The sequence below is a fragment of the Paramisgurnus dabryanus genome, chromosome 10 (genome assembly GCF_030506205.2).
Source record: "Paramisgurnus dabryanus chromosome 10, PD_genome_1.1, whole genome shotgun sequence".
In the NCBI taxonomy this organism is placed as follows: Eukaryota; Metazoa; Chordata; class Actinopteri; order Cypriniformes; family Cobitidae; genus Paramisgurnus; species Paramisgurnus dabryanus.
The window spans coordinates 15,693,483-15,709,076 of record NC_133346.1 but is presented as its reverse complement, the minus strand read 5'-3'; the positions used below and the strand labels follow the sequence as shown (position 1 = coordinate 15,709,076).

The 15,594-nt window shown below is 39.3% G+C and overlaps 1 protein-coding gene across 4 annotated transcripts in view; it reads right to left on the bottom strand.

Moving 5' to 3' along the window:
* The window catches only part of cadm2a (cell adhesion molecule 2a), a 679,060-nt gene that overhangs the window by 4,633 nt on the left and 658,833 nt on the right, over positions 1–15,594 (bottom strand). For 3 of the 4 annotated variants that reach the window (XM_065290674.1, XM_065290676.2, XM_065290675.2), the window contains 2 exons: positions 13,682–13,783; positions 1,426–1,548 (listed from right to left, as the gene is read on the bottom strand). In XM_065290674.1, coding sequence (XP_065146746.1) covers positions 1,426–1,548; positions 13,682–13,783 — 225 coding nt within the window. The remainder of the gene's footprint in view (positions 1–1,425; positions 1,549–13,681; positions 13,784–15,594) is intronic. The other variant, XM_065290677.2, reaches the window with a different exon arrangement.

Below are 15,594 nucleotides of genomic sequence, written 5' to 3'. Positions count from 1 at the left end.
TACATTATGTACACTGTCAGAAAAAAGGTATAAAAAGGTACAAAACTGTACCTTTTCTGTCACTGGGATGGTCCATTTTTGTACCTTTTATAGGTATACAACACATTGAAATGTTGTTTTGGGGTACAATACTATACCTTAGTGTCTTAAGGAACAATTTTGTACCAATTAAATTTTAGGGGTACAAAACAGTTGACGGTCCCTTTAAAGGTATATAATAGATCCTTAAAGGGACACTCCACTTTTTTGAAAATATGCTAATTTTCCAGCTCCCTTAAGAGTTAAACATTTGATTTTTACCGTTTTGGAATCCATTCATCTAAACTCTGGGTCTGGCGGTATCACTTTTAGCATAGCTTAGCACAATCCATTGAATCAGATTAGACCATTAGCATCATGCTAAAAAATAACCAATGAGTTTTGATATTTTTCCTATTTAAAACTTGACTCTTCTGTAGTTGCGGTTTAGGCCGATATGGCTAGGAACTGTATTGTCATTCTGGCATAATAATCCAGGACCTTGCTCCTGTACCATGGCTGCAGGAGGCGCAGTGATATTACGCAGCGCTCGAAAATAGTTCCCTTGGTTACTTTCAATAGCAGGGGACTATTTTCGGGCACTGCGTAATATCATTGCGCCTGCTGCAGCCATGTTACATCAGCAAAGTCTTTGATTATTATGCCAGAATGAGAATATAGTTCCTAGCCATATCGGCCTAGAAAATCGCAACTTTTAATTTTCTGTCAGTCTTAGTACACGATGTAACTACAGAAGAGTCAAGTTTTAAATAGGAAAAATTCTTTCAAAGAACTCTTTGGTTATTTTTTGGCACAATGCTAATGGTCTAATCTGATTCAATGGATTGTGCTAAGGTATGCTTAAAGTGGTAGCGCCACACCCGGGGATCGGCTGAATGGATTCCAAAACAGTAAAAATCTAATGTTTAACTCTAGGGGAGCTGTAAAATGAGCCTATCTGAAAAAAGTGGAGTGTCCCTTTAAGGTTCAGTAATCTACCCCAAAATGTGCAACGTTGTATTATGTTTAGTTCACCTGTACACCGGTACAAAATGGAACTTTAGGGGACCACCCCAGTGACGGAAAGGGTACAATACCTTTTTTTCTGACACTGTAGGATGATTTTATGTAGAAAACCGTAATCACAAAAAATGATTTTAGATGGATTTTCACAGACAGATGCATATGTCTAATTTTGTCCCTACACTGCATGCTTTTCCAGGTTTCTACAGTTGTGAGATTTCTGGACCACTTTTATGAAATTATAAAAACTGTAAAAATCATTTGTTTGCCCAACTTAATTAATATTCATGAGCGTGATATCAAAATCAGTATTTCTCTATATTCTCTATTCCCATCCCCAACACTTTTTAAAACAAATATGTAAATTCACAAGGAAAAACTCACCTTTATGTCGTGCCAGGTAGCGTCCCAATACAATAATTAAGCACAGAGTAACAAAAACGACGACTGCGACTACTCCACCAATCAGAGCGTGATCTGGCCCACGTTGCTCCAGGGCATTAGGATCTGTAAGAGAGAGAGATAAAGACACAGGCAGAAGGTGCAGTTAGTAACAACTATTTTAACCAGCTAACAGTTTATCATGCCGTGTTACCTTTCAAGACAACATTTGCCAGACACACTTACAGTGCAGCGCATTCAAACTATAAATCAATATGTGTGATGCCAGGGGCTTGAACCCACATCCATGGTATCGCTAGCACAATATCAGCCGAGCTATTAGGAACAGATGGTTGACAACAACCGAGCAAAGGCAAACGTAAGTCCTCTCCTATCTGCTCATCTCTTCTCGGTCCGATCACATTTAAAGCGTCTGTTACATTCAGCCATATGGCAGTTATGCATGTTGAGAATAAAAATGTACTGTAGATATGGATCACAACAAACATATAATACGTCCCGAGAGCATTTGGTTAAGTAGTATTCCTACTTGTACGTTGTAACCCACCAAATATACGAAAATTATCTTAATTTCTCACCTCCGAGTCATTTGGTTTGCTTTACTGACGAATACATGTGCTTTTTGGAGCTTTGCCATTTTGAGTATATAAAGATAACAGCATTTTAATGTAAATTTATTCGTGTATAACTAAAGAAAATAAGTCCTAAACATCTGGGATGGCATGAGGGTGAGCGCATTATGAGAGAATTTTCATATTTTGGTTCCTATTCCTTTAAAGCTGAAGAGTTTAAAGAAACGCATGTCTGGTTTGCGGTCATTAAATGGGTAAATGCGAAAAACAGGTTGAGAAACACCGAGTCACAACATGGGACTCATCTCATTCCTCTCTCTATCTGTGAGCTGCACTTCTTTATTATCTCTCTGCTCAGTGCTATTTGGAGTGCTATATTATAATTGACAGCATGCGTCGCATCTGCCACAGCGTGCGCATTTAATCCCAGCTCTGCTTTGAGTCGCGGGAGCTACCTAATCGCTGTCTGCAATTAAAGTATCAGCCACACAAAGCCAGGATCAACTCAGACATTCATACACACCATCGGCTCTCGGAAAATCCCACTTCGGCCGGGAAGTGGCACTCCCGTCTGTTTGATTGACATCATCATAGACTCGCCGCGGCTCTGTTTGTGTTTACAGGTGGACTGTAAAACCCACAAGCTCCGTCCGACTTTCTCGACGGTGATCAATCACAATGAAACGCGAAATGTGTGCAGATCTCTATCACGCGTTTATCGGCTCGCAGAAATTTGAAATGTGGAAGGGCTGCTCGTATCTGACAGGCACATGTTTCTGAATTTCCAACAGTGAAAGGCTGTGGTATTAAATTCACAAAATTTTTATGACAGCGATATATCAAACGTTAAGCTCCAAAAAGTACCTCGCTGCAGGTGCATCTAGCTTCAGTTCTGTTTAACCCTTAAGGTGCTGGAAACAATTATTGGCAAGTCTTCTGGTTGCTTTGTCACCAATAATTATTAGCATTGTCATCCAGAATAACTGCATTGGTGTGTGTTCAAATACTGTTGTTTCCTCTTAGTGTCGTGATAATTAGCCCTCCGCTGTCCTCCTAGCTCTATTTTTATCAATGCACAATGGGGTTGCCATGTTGAGAGCCATCCTGGGGCAAAGCACAGTGACACTGTGCGGAGCCTCCTAATCTCTTACTGAGAACGAAGAATAATTTTTACACTTAAGGAGATAAAATTACGCAAATTACGTGTTACGGCATGACACTTCTGACTCGAGCATTTGAAAAAGCTTTTGAATGGTTCTTAATCTAATATGCACAATTAAAACTGTAAGCATCATTACAGCTAGACATTTTGTTTTGACATCCTTCGCACCCATTTTATTCAGGAAAAGGTTCTTTAGACTATAAAAAGTAATAAAGAAACGATTCAGTTAGGAACCTTTAACTGAATGGTCCCAAAAATGGTACTTTTATGGCATCACTGATGCAACAGCTTTATTTTGAAGTGTTTTGCACGTAACACTTGGCATTTCATCAGATCTCTTTATCCTTAAACGTACAGTGAGAGTAACAAAACCGGATTCACAGTACTGGAAAAATGATATGATTTTCTCTTCCCCCAGCACACATTATCTTTTAATAAGGCCTGCGACTCTCCCTCCCCCATGATTTAATATTGCAGCACCAAATTTCTATTTTAATATTTATAATTTCTTACCCTAGCCCCTTGGTTGTGAGGCTCTGGCAAATTTAACAAATTAAAGTCGGTGCGGTATAAACTCGCTGACGGCACATCTGAGAATGTGCAGCCTTTCGATCCAGCTGCGAATAAACAACGCTAAAAACGGCAACGGTGCCCATCGCACGCGAACCCCCGCAGTCACATAAATTCTTAAAGGAACACTTACAGAGGAAAACGTGTCGAAAACACTCTCTTAACAAATCCACGTGGCGGGGGTTACCGAAAGGCCTCGGGGGAACAGCTGGAACAGCAGCAGGGGCGGCCATGTTGCCTCTTCATAAATATGACATTTCAAGGTGAGCATTACTATTAACTCCATACGCGAACCCCTGGGACATGGACCGAAGACCAGCATGTGCTGTTTGGAAGATTACTGTAGATATTTATTTAAAAAGCCTTAAAGGGCATGATGAGTGTGGGCTGAGTGCAAAACGAATGCAGGACAATGGATGAACGCTTCAGTGATCTTCAACTATTGAAGAGTGGAAGTGCCGAACTGGAAAGCTTCACCTTCATGTTACAAGCGAATACTTTAAATTAACATTTACAGGGATGTAGGGTGCTAAAAGATGGTGGGCCTACCGAAAGAATTACAACATGGCAGAGCACCACTTTCATCCGAAGCAAAAGTCTATGCTGGAGGCACAATGAAAACTTTCCAAGAAATGTCCTAATTTGAAAATTCTGCACGGGCTTTTCAGTGGTATTTATGATTTGATTGCCGCATGCATGATTTGCTCGGTTTCTTGGATTTAAATGTTCCACCACAATCAACCAGTAGCAAAACCAAATTATGCATAAATTGTAAAATGCAGTGGGATGGAAAGATTGTGTTATTAACCAAATTATGAGTTTAAGTGTGAGCTCATTAGACTTGATTAGAAACTCAGCTGGATGTTAAGCTGTTTACCGTGAGATACATCAACATTACTCTGAGCCATTAGTTCTTGGGATCTGATAGAAAATGTGCATACATTCAAATTCAAATTGTATTTGGATGTTTTTGTTTTTTTTAAATAACCTTGTGCACATTTTTTACTATTCTTCATTTCTATAAAATATATATTAAACATGTAAACACTGTAGCACTTTTTGGCACATTGTTTAGTGCGTGGGTCTCCAACTACAGTAGTAGGCAAGTGGGATGCAGTCCATGGGTCTCCAAGGTTGTTCCTTGAGGCTACCTGTCCTAAAGATTTCAGTTCCAACCCCAATTTAGGCCCTGTTTACACGTACATGGTTATTTTGAATAACTGAGACATTGCCCTTCGTTTACACGCAAATTGAGAACTCGCCTCTTTCTAAAACTGATTCTTTCAAAAAACTCCGACCAGAGTGGAGATTTTGGAAATCTTCGATTGCACGGTTGCATGTAAACTGAGACAAACAAATGTTTAGGTAACCAACGTCATAGTATGCGCCAGAGCTCTCACAAAAGTGTGAACTTGTTCAAAATAGGAACAGGAAGTGATTCATTGCCGTTTTTCAAGATTTTGATTGGCTTATGTGGGCTGAGCTTCCCTTTACACCACCACCTAGAGCAGGGGTGGGCAACAGTTTTAGCCTGAGGGCCACATTTACTTTGGCAAAGTTAGCGGAGGGCCACACTTGGGAAAACTGCAATTAGACATAGTTACATGACTAAATGGGAAAAATTTATTAATTAAGGCTACTCTACAGTTACTTTGACAGCCTATTTCAAGGCCTGATATTTATTTTTGCTAGGCCTGTCTGACCTAGGCTACTCTAACATTACAATAACTGGATTACATTTCAAGGATTCATTTCCTACCCTGCATATTGTCCTTACGAAAATTAACCATGGTTTTACTACAGTTAAGACCAAAAAACCATGGTTACTGTAGTAAAACCATGGTTACCACAAAATAACCATGGTTTTGACAACCATGGTTTTCAAATACCATAGTTAAACCATGGTTAGTGTAGTAAAACCATGGTTTTGCTCATAGTAATCAATTGACCAAAAAACCATGGTTACTACACTTTTACCACAATAAAACCATGGTTAATTTTCGTAAGGGACTGTCATTCATACTACAGCAACACACACACACACACACACACACACACACACACACACACACACACACACACACACACACACACACACACACACACACTCACGATTTATTATTATTATTATTATTATTTCTTTTATATTTTATTTTATATTGACAACCACAGTGTTTCCCACAGGATTTTAAGAGACTGTGGCGGTGATGACGTCACACACTGATTAGCATATATGTGACATCATTGCGTCGTGTTTTACTCTTTCAAAGAGTAAAACACGACGCAATGATGTCACATATATGCTAATCGGTGTGTGACGTCATCACCGCCACAGTCTCTTTGATTTGTCAAATTATACTGCACTTTAACACAACTGAATGCTATTTTTTTGACATATTATCTGTTCTGTTGTCTATAAAATAGTGACTAAACAGGACACAGTAACTCTTTTTGTTTAATCAAACCAGCACTTTCTTTAACTGCTGCTAAAAACGCGACATCGTCTGAAAAAAATCATCATACATTTACATTGAGGCTGTACTAATGTTGCTCTTCTCATCAGTGTTGTTGTGTTATGAGGGCTTTTTTATTTTAAATACGAGTGGTAGTTTTATTGTATATCGCAGACAATTTGTTGCAAATTCAAAAATATGAGAGAATACACGGTTGCTGTTACTACAGAACATGTGCACGGGCATACCGCATCATAGGTAGGGAGAGAGCTCGGACACAGACTCACACCAGAACGGGTATTTGTGGGAAACACTAATGCTAACCTTTCGTTAAGTCATGATGAATATGATCAGCCGTCTTCTCTGTTATAACATCCGTGACTGTTGACGTTAACGCGAAAAAGAAAGTACACGCAGGAACGTGGAGTTAAAATACTTTTCACTGTTATGTGAGAGAGCTGCGCACTGCATGCAACATGAGAGAGGGGAGGGGCGCGCGCTTTTGAGGCGCTGCACGTAAAGAGAGAGAGAGAGAGAGAAAGAGAGAGGAGGAGGCACGCTGAGCGCTGGCTGCAATGAATTAAGATGTTTTAAAATGGTAAAAAAGTGTAAATGGGAATCAAGAAAAATCTATGTGGCAGCCAGTGTTGATTCTGTCACTGATAAATCAATGTATGGAAACACTGGAAACACTGCAATCATGACAGTTTCATCGAAATTGCGAGTGCATCGCGAGGGCCGGATTGAAGGACTATGCGGGCCGCATCCGGCCCCCGGGCCGTATATTGCCCATGTATGACCTAGAGGTTTGGCATGCTCTTGATGGCATATACACAGGTACGTATCAATGAACACTTTTCTGAAACTGACATGTGTGCACAAAGTTATTTTTGAAACCGGAAAGGTTGAAATGTCCGTTTATAAAAATAGCCGCCCACGTGAAAACGTAGTCTGAAAGGGATAGTCCGGTCAAAAATGATATTAAACCCATGATTTACTCACCCCCAAGCTGTCCGAGTTACATATGTCCATCGTTTTTCAGACAAACACATTTTCGGATATTTTAGAAAATGTTTTAGATCTTTCAGTTGATTAAATGTAATGTTACGGGGTCCACCCATAGTCCACAACCTTCAAGTCCAAAAAAAGTGCGTCCATCCTTCACAAATTAAATCCAAACGGCTCCAGGATTATAAACAAAGGTATATAAATACCCTTCTTTAGCGCCGCCATCTTAGTCCCATCCGCATTCAGGATGAGAGCTTACCCAGCCTACGGAGGCTACTCTGCTGCTGCTCTGTGCCCCCGCCCTCCGAATTTGTCATACGTCACTAAGAAAAGTGCGTACACTACGCTAATACTCTCTCCTGAATACTAAGATGGCGGCGCTACCGGAAGGTATTTATTTTCGTTAATAAAGTTTTAAATATGGATATTTCTACAACAACACCCCGCAGATTACCCTCAGAAGATCTTTGTTTATCATCCTGGAGCCGTTTGGATTTATTTTATGAAGGATGGACGCACTTTTTTTGGACTTGAAGGTCGTGGACTATGGGTGGACCCCGTAACATTACATTTAATCAACTGAAAGATCTAAAACATTTTCTAAAATATCCGAAAATGTGTTTGTCTGAAAAATGATGGACATATGCAACTCGGACAGCTTGGGGGTGAGTAAATCATGGGTTTAATATAATTTTTGGCCGAACTATCCCTTTAAACACACCTGAACCTGCTAATCAAGTTTTTTGCTAGGTAAAAATTAGAGCCAGGTGTGTTAAAGTAAAGTTGGAATTAAAATGCAGCACAGGTGTCCTCCAGGAACAACCTTGTAGACCCATGGGCTGCATCCCAATTTGCCTACTACTGTATGCCATAAAAGTAAGTACTGTATTTGAGGATCTTTTTAAATCTTAATTTGATTATTATATAGGACTAATAGTATTTAAATTGGGACACAGGGCTAGTTTAATGTTTTAGGACATCACCACCAGGCTAATATAGCAACATTAGGTTAACTTGTGTCATTACGTTGGTGCCATTAGTGAGGCAGAAATTCATAAATATATCTCTATATACATTAGATATATATATTCATTAGATATATTTGCCACTTTGATCATTTTTACTACATAATTTCTCCTGTGCAGCTATACCCAAAGGCCAGCAGAACAGGTTAATAAAACATCCTATGAATGTTTTACGAGTATTTTATTGTCTCGCTCAAACTATTTAAACTATACTTTCACCCCAGCATTGGCGGTTTTCCCAGATAATGAAAATGGCGGTGTCCTTTATATCTGGTAGGGCAAACGAATAACTTTTGTTTTTGGGAGATTTATACTGTTCCTGTTCTTTTTCTATATACATAGGCCTTCGGTTGTCACTTTCACATAACACATTTTAGTCTTCTGAATCTGTTCAAGAGTTTTGTTTGAGGAACAGATGAATGGCACGTCCCGCGAGTGTCAGTACAGAAGCAAACAAAGGAGTCGTATGGCTTCAGAAACCTCACAAATCTTACGGACTATGTATTCAATGCTTTTTCTGTGATTTTCTTTAAATCTTTAATTTTTTACTTGTCGCTTTTTGTGAATTTTTGTTGAACTGTTCCTTTAAGGGCATCATGACCTACCAGCAGCACCAAAACCTAGCCAATTAAAAAAAAACATTTAAGGACCAAATAAAGATAAAAACAGTGGCTTAATGCACGGTTTAATTAACCAATTATTCCCCATTTTCTGAGCTTAATGGAAATGGATGGTGTCTAATGAAAACAGCTGAATTTCTACCAGGCGGAAGCTAAAGAGACTGTGAGTTGTGGGTCAATGTTGGGGCTTGATGTACAGCCGAATCAACCGTTCCTTCCGCTTTCGTGTACATGGAAAGAAAACAGCAATTTGGTTCTTGTCTGTCTTCTACATCCCTCAGCACAACACAGCACCGTCGGAAATGACCCGTGAGGGGTGATTTACATACCGGACGCTCACGAGAGCTGAACTTAAGCCAAGCCGGGCCACCGGGGCATCCGAGTTGGTCGGCACAGTTTAATTAGATTTTCAAAACAAATTACAGCTTATAATTGTGGTTAAAAAAGGTGGGCGTGAAGAGAGACCCAAATCAAGTGAAGGCGAAAACAAATGCAGGTGTTATCCACTGAGAGACATTGGATTGAAATGATTCACACATTTGTGTTGTGGAAGGTGCACAGACATTACACTATGCAACGTTTCATCATTAGGCCATTAAAAAGTTGATCTGCAAGGAATTCTGGGAAATAGCAGGACAAATGTAAGCAGCTCAATGGTTCCAGAGGATTACTTTAAGTGTCTCCTTTCACCGAAACGAAACGAATGAGGAGAGACTTATTCGTAATTCATATTCAGTGGCGGGGTTTAATGATTTTTCTTTTTCCCTTTCTGTTTTATTTTAAAATTGTTACCATAAGTCTTCCCCCGACATGACTTAATTTGACAGATCATCAATAACCGCGCTGCTTGACTGAGGAAAAAGACCTTTTGCATTACATTTTAATTCTTCCTGTGTTCTATCTCTTTCAGCGAGGGGAGAGAGGCGAGCGGTCAGGAGTGCCGTCTCAATATTTAACTGACCCTCGAGGGACTCGGAGGCTAAAACTTCTCTTATTCGTTTAAACAGAGCAGGTTTTTACCGGTGTCCTCTGGCAGACCCTGAGAGGAAGAGCCTTTTCATTTCAGAGGATCATTTAGCGCCTCTCTTGGGGTTAAGATCGATCATTCTGAAATGTTTATTGATATGTAGTTAAAATCAATTTAATCAGTTTATTAAGGACCGGATACAGGATAAATGATGTCTAAGGTTGTAACCTAAGCACTTGGCATGTAATAAAGCAACTAGTGATAAAAGCTTACCATCTCCTCCATGCTAAACAGAGTTTTTGTCGCAACCAGCGACAAACTGGTATTTGAAAATACTTCGAGAACTGGTATTGCTAAGTGTTTTCGACATTACGTAACGTTGTATAGAACAGTTGGGGTAGGACATCAACGTACCGCAAGAGGGTTTCAAAATCTCTTAAATTGCTGTTGAAATGTTTTGATGTCATATTCCTATCGGTCTGCACATCGCCACATGAATAAAAAACACACTGGGTGTGTTCTCACTCTCAGGGGAATGCTGCATTCCACTTTGTAAATAAGTTTATATGGACACACCCTTGTTCCCTTGATTTTGACCAAGGGAGCAAGTCTGCTTTCCGAGTATACTCCAGACTGCACCATAGACCACAATGCACCTCGATTGTGATGTAACACCAGCAACTTGCCCTTTGTGTGCAAGTTTTCAAATTGATATCTGGGTGCTTTTACGTCGTAAAGCAATGTGATCAAGGAGTTAGTGCGTCCCATTTAAACTTATTTTAAGTGTTTCAACTGTAGTGGGCACTTGTATAGCGCAAGCAATGACGCACATCCGAGTTGACTATAAAAATTTGGTGTGGAACCCAACCCAACCCCTGATCTCAAGCCTTGGTAGCATCAAACATGAATAGTGCAAATGTTTTCACCTAATTTCCGAATAAACTTAAAGGGATATATGTCATTAATGACTCACCCTCATGTCGTTCCAAACTCATAAGACCGCCGTTCATCTTCGGAACAAAGTTTAAGATGTTTTATATTGAGTCTGAGAGATTGCTGACCCTTCATTGAAAATCTATGTACGGTATACAGTCCATGTCCAGAAAGATAATATTAACATCATCAAAGTAGTCCATTTGACATCAGTGGGTCATTTAGAATCTGTTGAAGCATAGAAAATACGTTTTGGTCCAAAAATAATCAAATTTACAACTTTATTCAGCGTTGTCTTCTCTTACGGTTCTGTTGTGAACTGCGTGCACGAGACTGAATTCACATGACTGCAGTGACACGGCTGACGTGTTATCTGGTGCCCCCAGTGTTTTTTTTTTTGTGCGCCCGAACTTCGTTTACAGTTGGAGGGAGACGCACGCTGTAAGTTTGAAAAAGAAAAAAACTTCACAAACATGTCTGAGGATAACACATCAGCCGCGTCACTGCAGTCACGTGAATTCAGTGTCATGCAAGCGCTTCACAACAGATGCGGAAGAGAAGACAATGCTGAATAAAGTCGTAATATTTGTCATTTTTGGACCAAAATTTATTTTCGATGCTTCAACTCATTCTAACTGACCCACCGATGTCACATGGACTACTTGGATGATGTTTTTATTACCTTTCTGGACATGGACTGTATACAGTATGTAGATTTTCAATGAAGGGTCAACAAGCTCTCAGACTAAATCTAAATCATCTTAAACTGTGTTTCAAAGATGAACAGAGGTCTTACGAGTTTGGAACGAGATGAGGGTGAGTCATTACTGACATTATTTTCATTTTTGAATGAACTAACCCTTTAAGAATCCCAAACATTGTTTGCCCTTCTCTTAAAACACAAATTAGATCAACAAAGCTTTCCTGGCTTTGTTAGAAGTTGCAAATGACTCTCCGAGGATTGCTCATTTGTTTGGTTCTTACTGGGACTATAGCCCGTGAACAAGGCCGAATCCAGCCCACAACTGACAGGCCATGTCTGACCATTATACTCCCATGTTGGGTAATTGCTTGGATTCTGGTCAACGCTTCAACAAACATATGTTCCTCTCCATACTGGGAGATTCCAAACAGGAGGCAAGCTGCTAACCATGTATAATGTCTCTTATTTGACAAAGGGGCTTCGAGGAATCCGCAACGGATTGGATTCGGCGGAAAGAAAAGTATTGTTTTCATGTTGCCAACGAATTTCAAAACAACACAAAAACTTCAGTACTTCCGCAGTTTTCCCTTTTGTGCTTATGTCCTCGAGTTAAATCCAATTAAACTGGGAAATTTTTGGCAGACTCTGGACAAGTTTAAAACAAAACGTTACGCTATAATTCAGCAAAACTGCTGTGCTTTGTTTTCCCCTCTCTCTTGCTAATGAACCCTAAAACGGATACATTTCTGCACTCTCCTCTCCCTATCCACAGACAAAAGCCATGACCAATCATTATCCTTGTAAAAGTGTCTCTGTGGGACAATAATGGCGTGGGGGTCTGCAGGAGGGCGCTTTCATGCTGATTATGAAAAGTGAGCTGTAAATATTTTAAAATTCTCAGCATCCCCAGTACTTTATACAACCTTTCAGCTTCATAAGGTCACAGCTAATTTGCAAGCCATAAAAACGCATTTGGCAGATTTAACGGGGACGGGAGACACGCTGATGGCATCGTCTGAGCCCCGCGCTTCTTCTCAGAAGACTTATTATTCCCATTAAGGCCGACGGAACGATGAGGCCGGAAATTCTGTGCTGGTACGCCCCCATTGATCGCAGAGAGAAAGAGGAGCTGCTAATGCATTTAGAGAAATAAGCTCGGTTATTTCATCACCACAACCTTGCAGAGAAACTTTCCTCAATAGAGAGACAATGTCTGGAACATTTTGTTCAAAAATAGCTGAAACGGGGTTTGTTTAAACACAAAATGCATGAAATTACAAGTTGCATCATAAGTTTGACAATAACTTTGCATGAAAACTTCTTGTGGAGTCAGTCTGCTTGTGTTTGGATTTTCAAACAATTTAATATTGTTTTAATATTTTGACTGGAAACAAGGGATGCTAAACAATTAATCGCGATTAATCGTTAGCAGAATAAAAGTTTTTGTTTACATCATATATGTGTGTGAACTGTGTATAATAACTTTGTATAAATAAATGTACACACATGCATGTATATGTTTTAGAAATGTTTACATGTGTATATACATTTGTATATTTATGTATAAATTATATTATATATAAATATAAATACTTAATATATACTTTTTTTTTCTTAAAATTATACATGAATGTGTTCATATTTATATATATACATATTTATTCTACACAGTTTACACACATATGATGTAAACAAAAACTTTTATTCTGCTAACGATTAATCGCGATTAATTGTTTAGCATCCCTACTGGAAACCTATAAAAATACTATAGGAAATGCTTTTTTGGACAGCATACTATCGCTGGATATACTGTAGTTTTAATTTGACATAAACAACAGCAAACAGTACATGCTTGAAACAACATGAGAGTAAATGAGAGTTTTCATTTATTGGTAAACATTTTCTTGTTATAAAGAAATGCAGAATGACCAAAATAGAGCTCATGTCAAAGGTAAGACGGACACAAGTGAGATGCAACAGACGTGTAGACAGAGGAAGCAGGGAAAGAGACAGGATCTAAACAGAAGACACAAAGGTGCAGAGGTACGAAAGCTCTCAAACCACTTCTGTTCAGATGCAGCATGTGAGTGTCCCTGGAGCTGTACACCTCAGTCCTTGAAAACCAGATTGGTGAAACTAGGATAGGCTTACGGAAAAGGAGGTGTGCGAGGAAACAATGAGGAAGGGCAGTGGGGTTGTACTGTACTGAACTGTTCCTCTCTTACCGGTGATAGCAGGTTTGAGGTGCTTGGAGCCTAAGGGACCTGTAGTGTCTGGGGAGGTGGGTGCAAGGGGAGCTGTGGATGGTGACGGTGTTGTGGGGGCATCTGTCATACGTAACAAACAACAATAAAAACGTAAACATAAAACAATAAGACAAAACATCAAGGGAAAGAAAACATTATAACAATGAAACAGTTGCTTACAACACAATGAATAATGTGCTGACACAAAAATGCAAATAAAAACCAAATGGGTTTAATTCAACGATGCACACATACAAAACAACTGAAATAAACTGTACGGTGCACATGCCGCTCAATAAATGCATGTCGTTGTTTATGATGTTTACAGATAATGGCTGTTTGGTTTGTGTATAATATTTCAAGGCATTCCTGATGATAGCAAAGTGACAGTTTGGCTCTCAAAATGCTAAAAAAACTAAGCCGCACGCAAGGAGAAATGCATAAATATTTGATGAATCGTCGTAAGCGTCAACACGATCACAATAACAAGCTTTTTGTTCTCCGTAATAAACTGTGCTAAAGCCATCAGGGTACCTGATGCAAGAGCTCAATATTAGCGCATCTTTAAAAATGTAAAAGACCAGATGCTACAGAAGACACTAACTAGCAGAAATGTTCATGCTGAAGCCACTAAACAACTTTAATCGCACACTGTCGGAATTAAACGAACAAAACTGCGGTTTCCATTTTGTACCTTTACACAGGTATACTAAACATAATACAATGCTGTATCTTTTTTGGTACATTACTCTACCTTAAGGATCTTATAGATTTCGTTATCCTATTTAGGGAATAGCCAAAGTGTTCTCACTTTATTCCGGCCTTCACAATCAGCTTAAGACTGGCAGCTGTTTTGCATGCGTAAAGCACGCTTGCCACGGTGATAAGGACGGTAGAGGAGAGTTGATAAGCTAAATCACCGGTCTGCCTTTGCACTAATGGAGTCCAGCAGACAAGCAGAGTAATCCAACTGATAGCTCAGAATTACATCGGCAAACAACTACGGCTGCCTGAAAATTAGACACACTACTGGTTTCAGGATCAGACATTAGTAAACAGCGGGTCACAGGCATACGTGCACATTTTATGAAGAAAATGAGCAGTGTTTGATGTTAGGGTTGTTGTCAGGGTGTCCCTATGTAGTTGCTAAGGTGTTATGGGTGGATTTAAAGGAAAACACCATTGTTTTCAATATTTTACTATGTTCTTACCTCAACTTTGACAAATTAATACATATCTATCTTTTTTCAATGTGCTCACTTATTCTTTGTACAGCGCATCGTGAATGTGTTAGCGTTTAGCCTAGCCCCTTTCATTTCTGAGGATCCAAACAAGGATGATTTTAGAAGCCACCAAACACTTCCATGTTTTCCCTATTTTCATTCCTGTTTGGATCCTTAGGAATGAATAGGGCTAGGCTAAATGCTAACACATTCCCGACACGACGTACAAAGATTAAGTGCACCCATTGAAATGTATAAGTTTGTTTATTAAAGGTTTTTTAAATAAAAAATTTATTAATTTGTCTAAGTTGAGGTAAGAACATGGCAAAAAATATGGAATAGGAATAGTCAAAGACGCATACTGTATGTTAAACAAATATTTTTTTTAAACCAAGCTGAAGTGATCTGATTGGTCTCTGATTGGTTGAATATCCTGCAAACACAACACATTTTGGGGTGGAACTCTCTGTTTGGATAACACTTTAGTAAGGGGAGCACATATTGGTTTTAAACTATGACTTTTGCCTCAATAAACTCCTGCTAATGGGTTAGGTTTAGGTATGGGGTTGGATTAGGAATGTCGAATATGGTCATGCACAATGTTGGGGAAAGTTACTTTTAAACGTAATGCATTACAATATTAACTTACTCCCCAAAAAAGTAACTTAT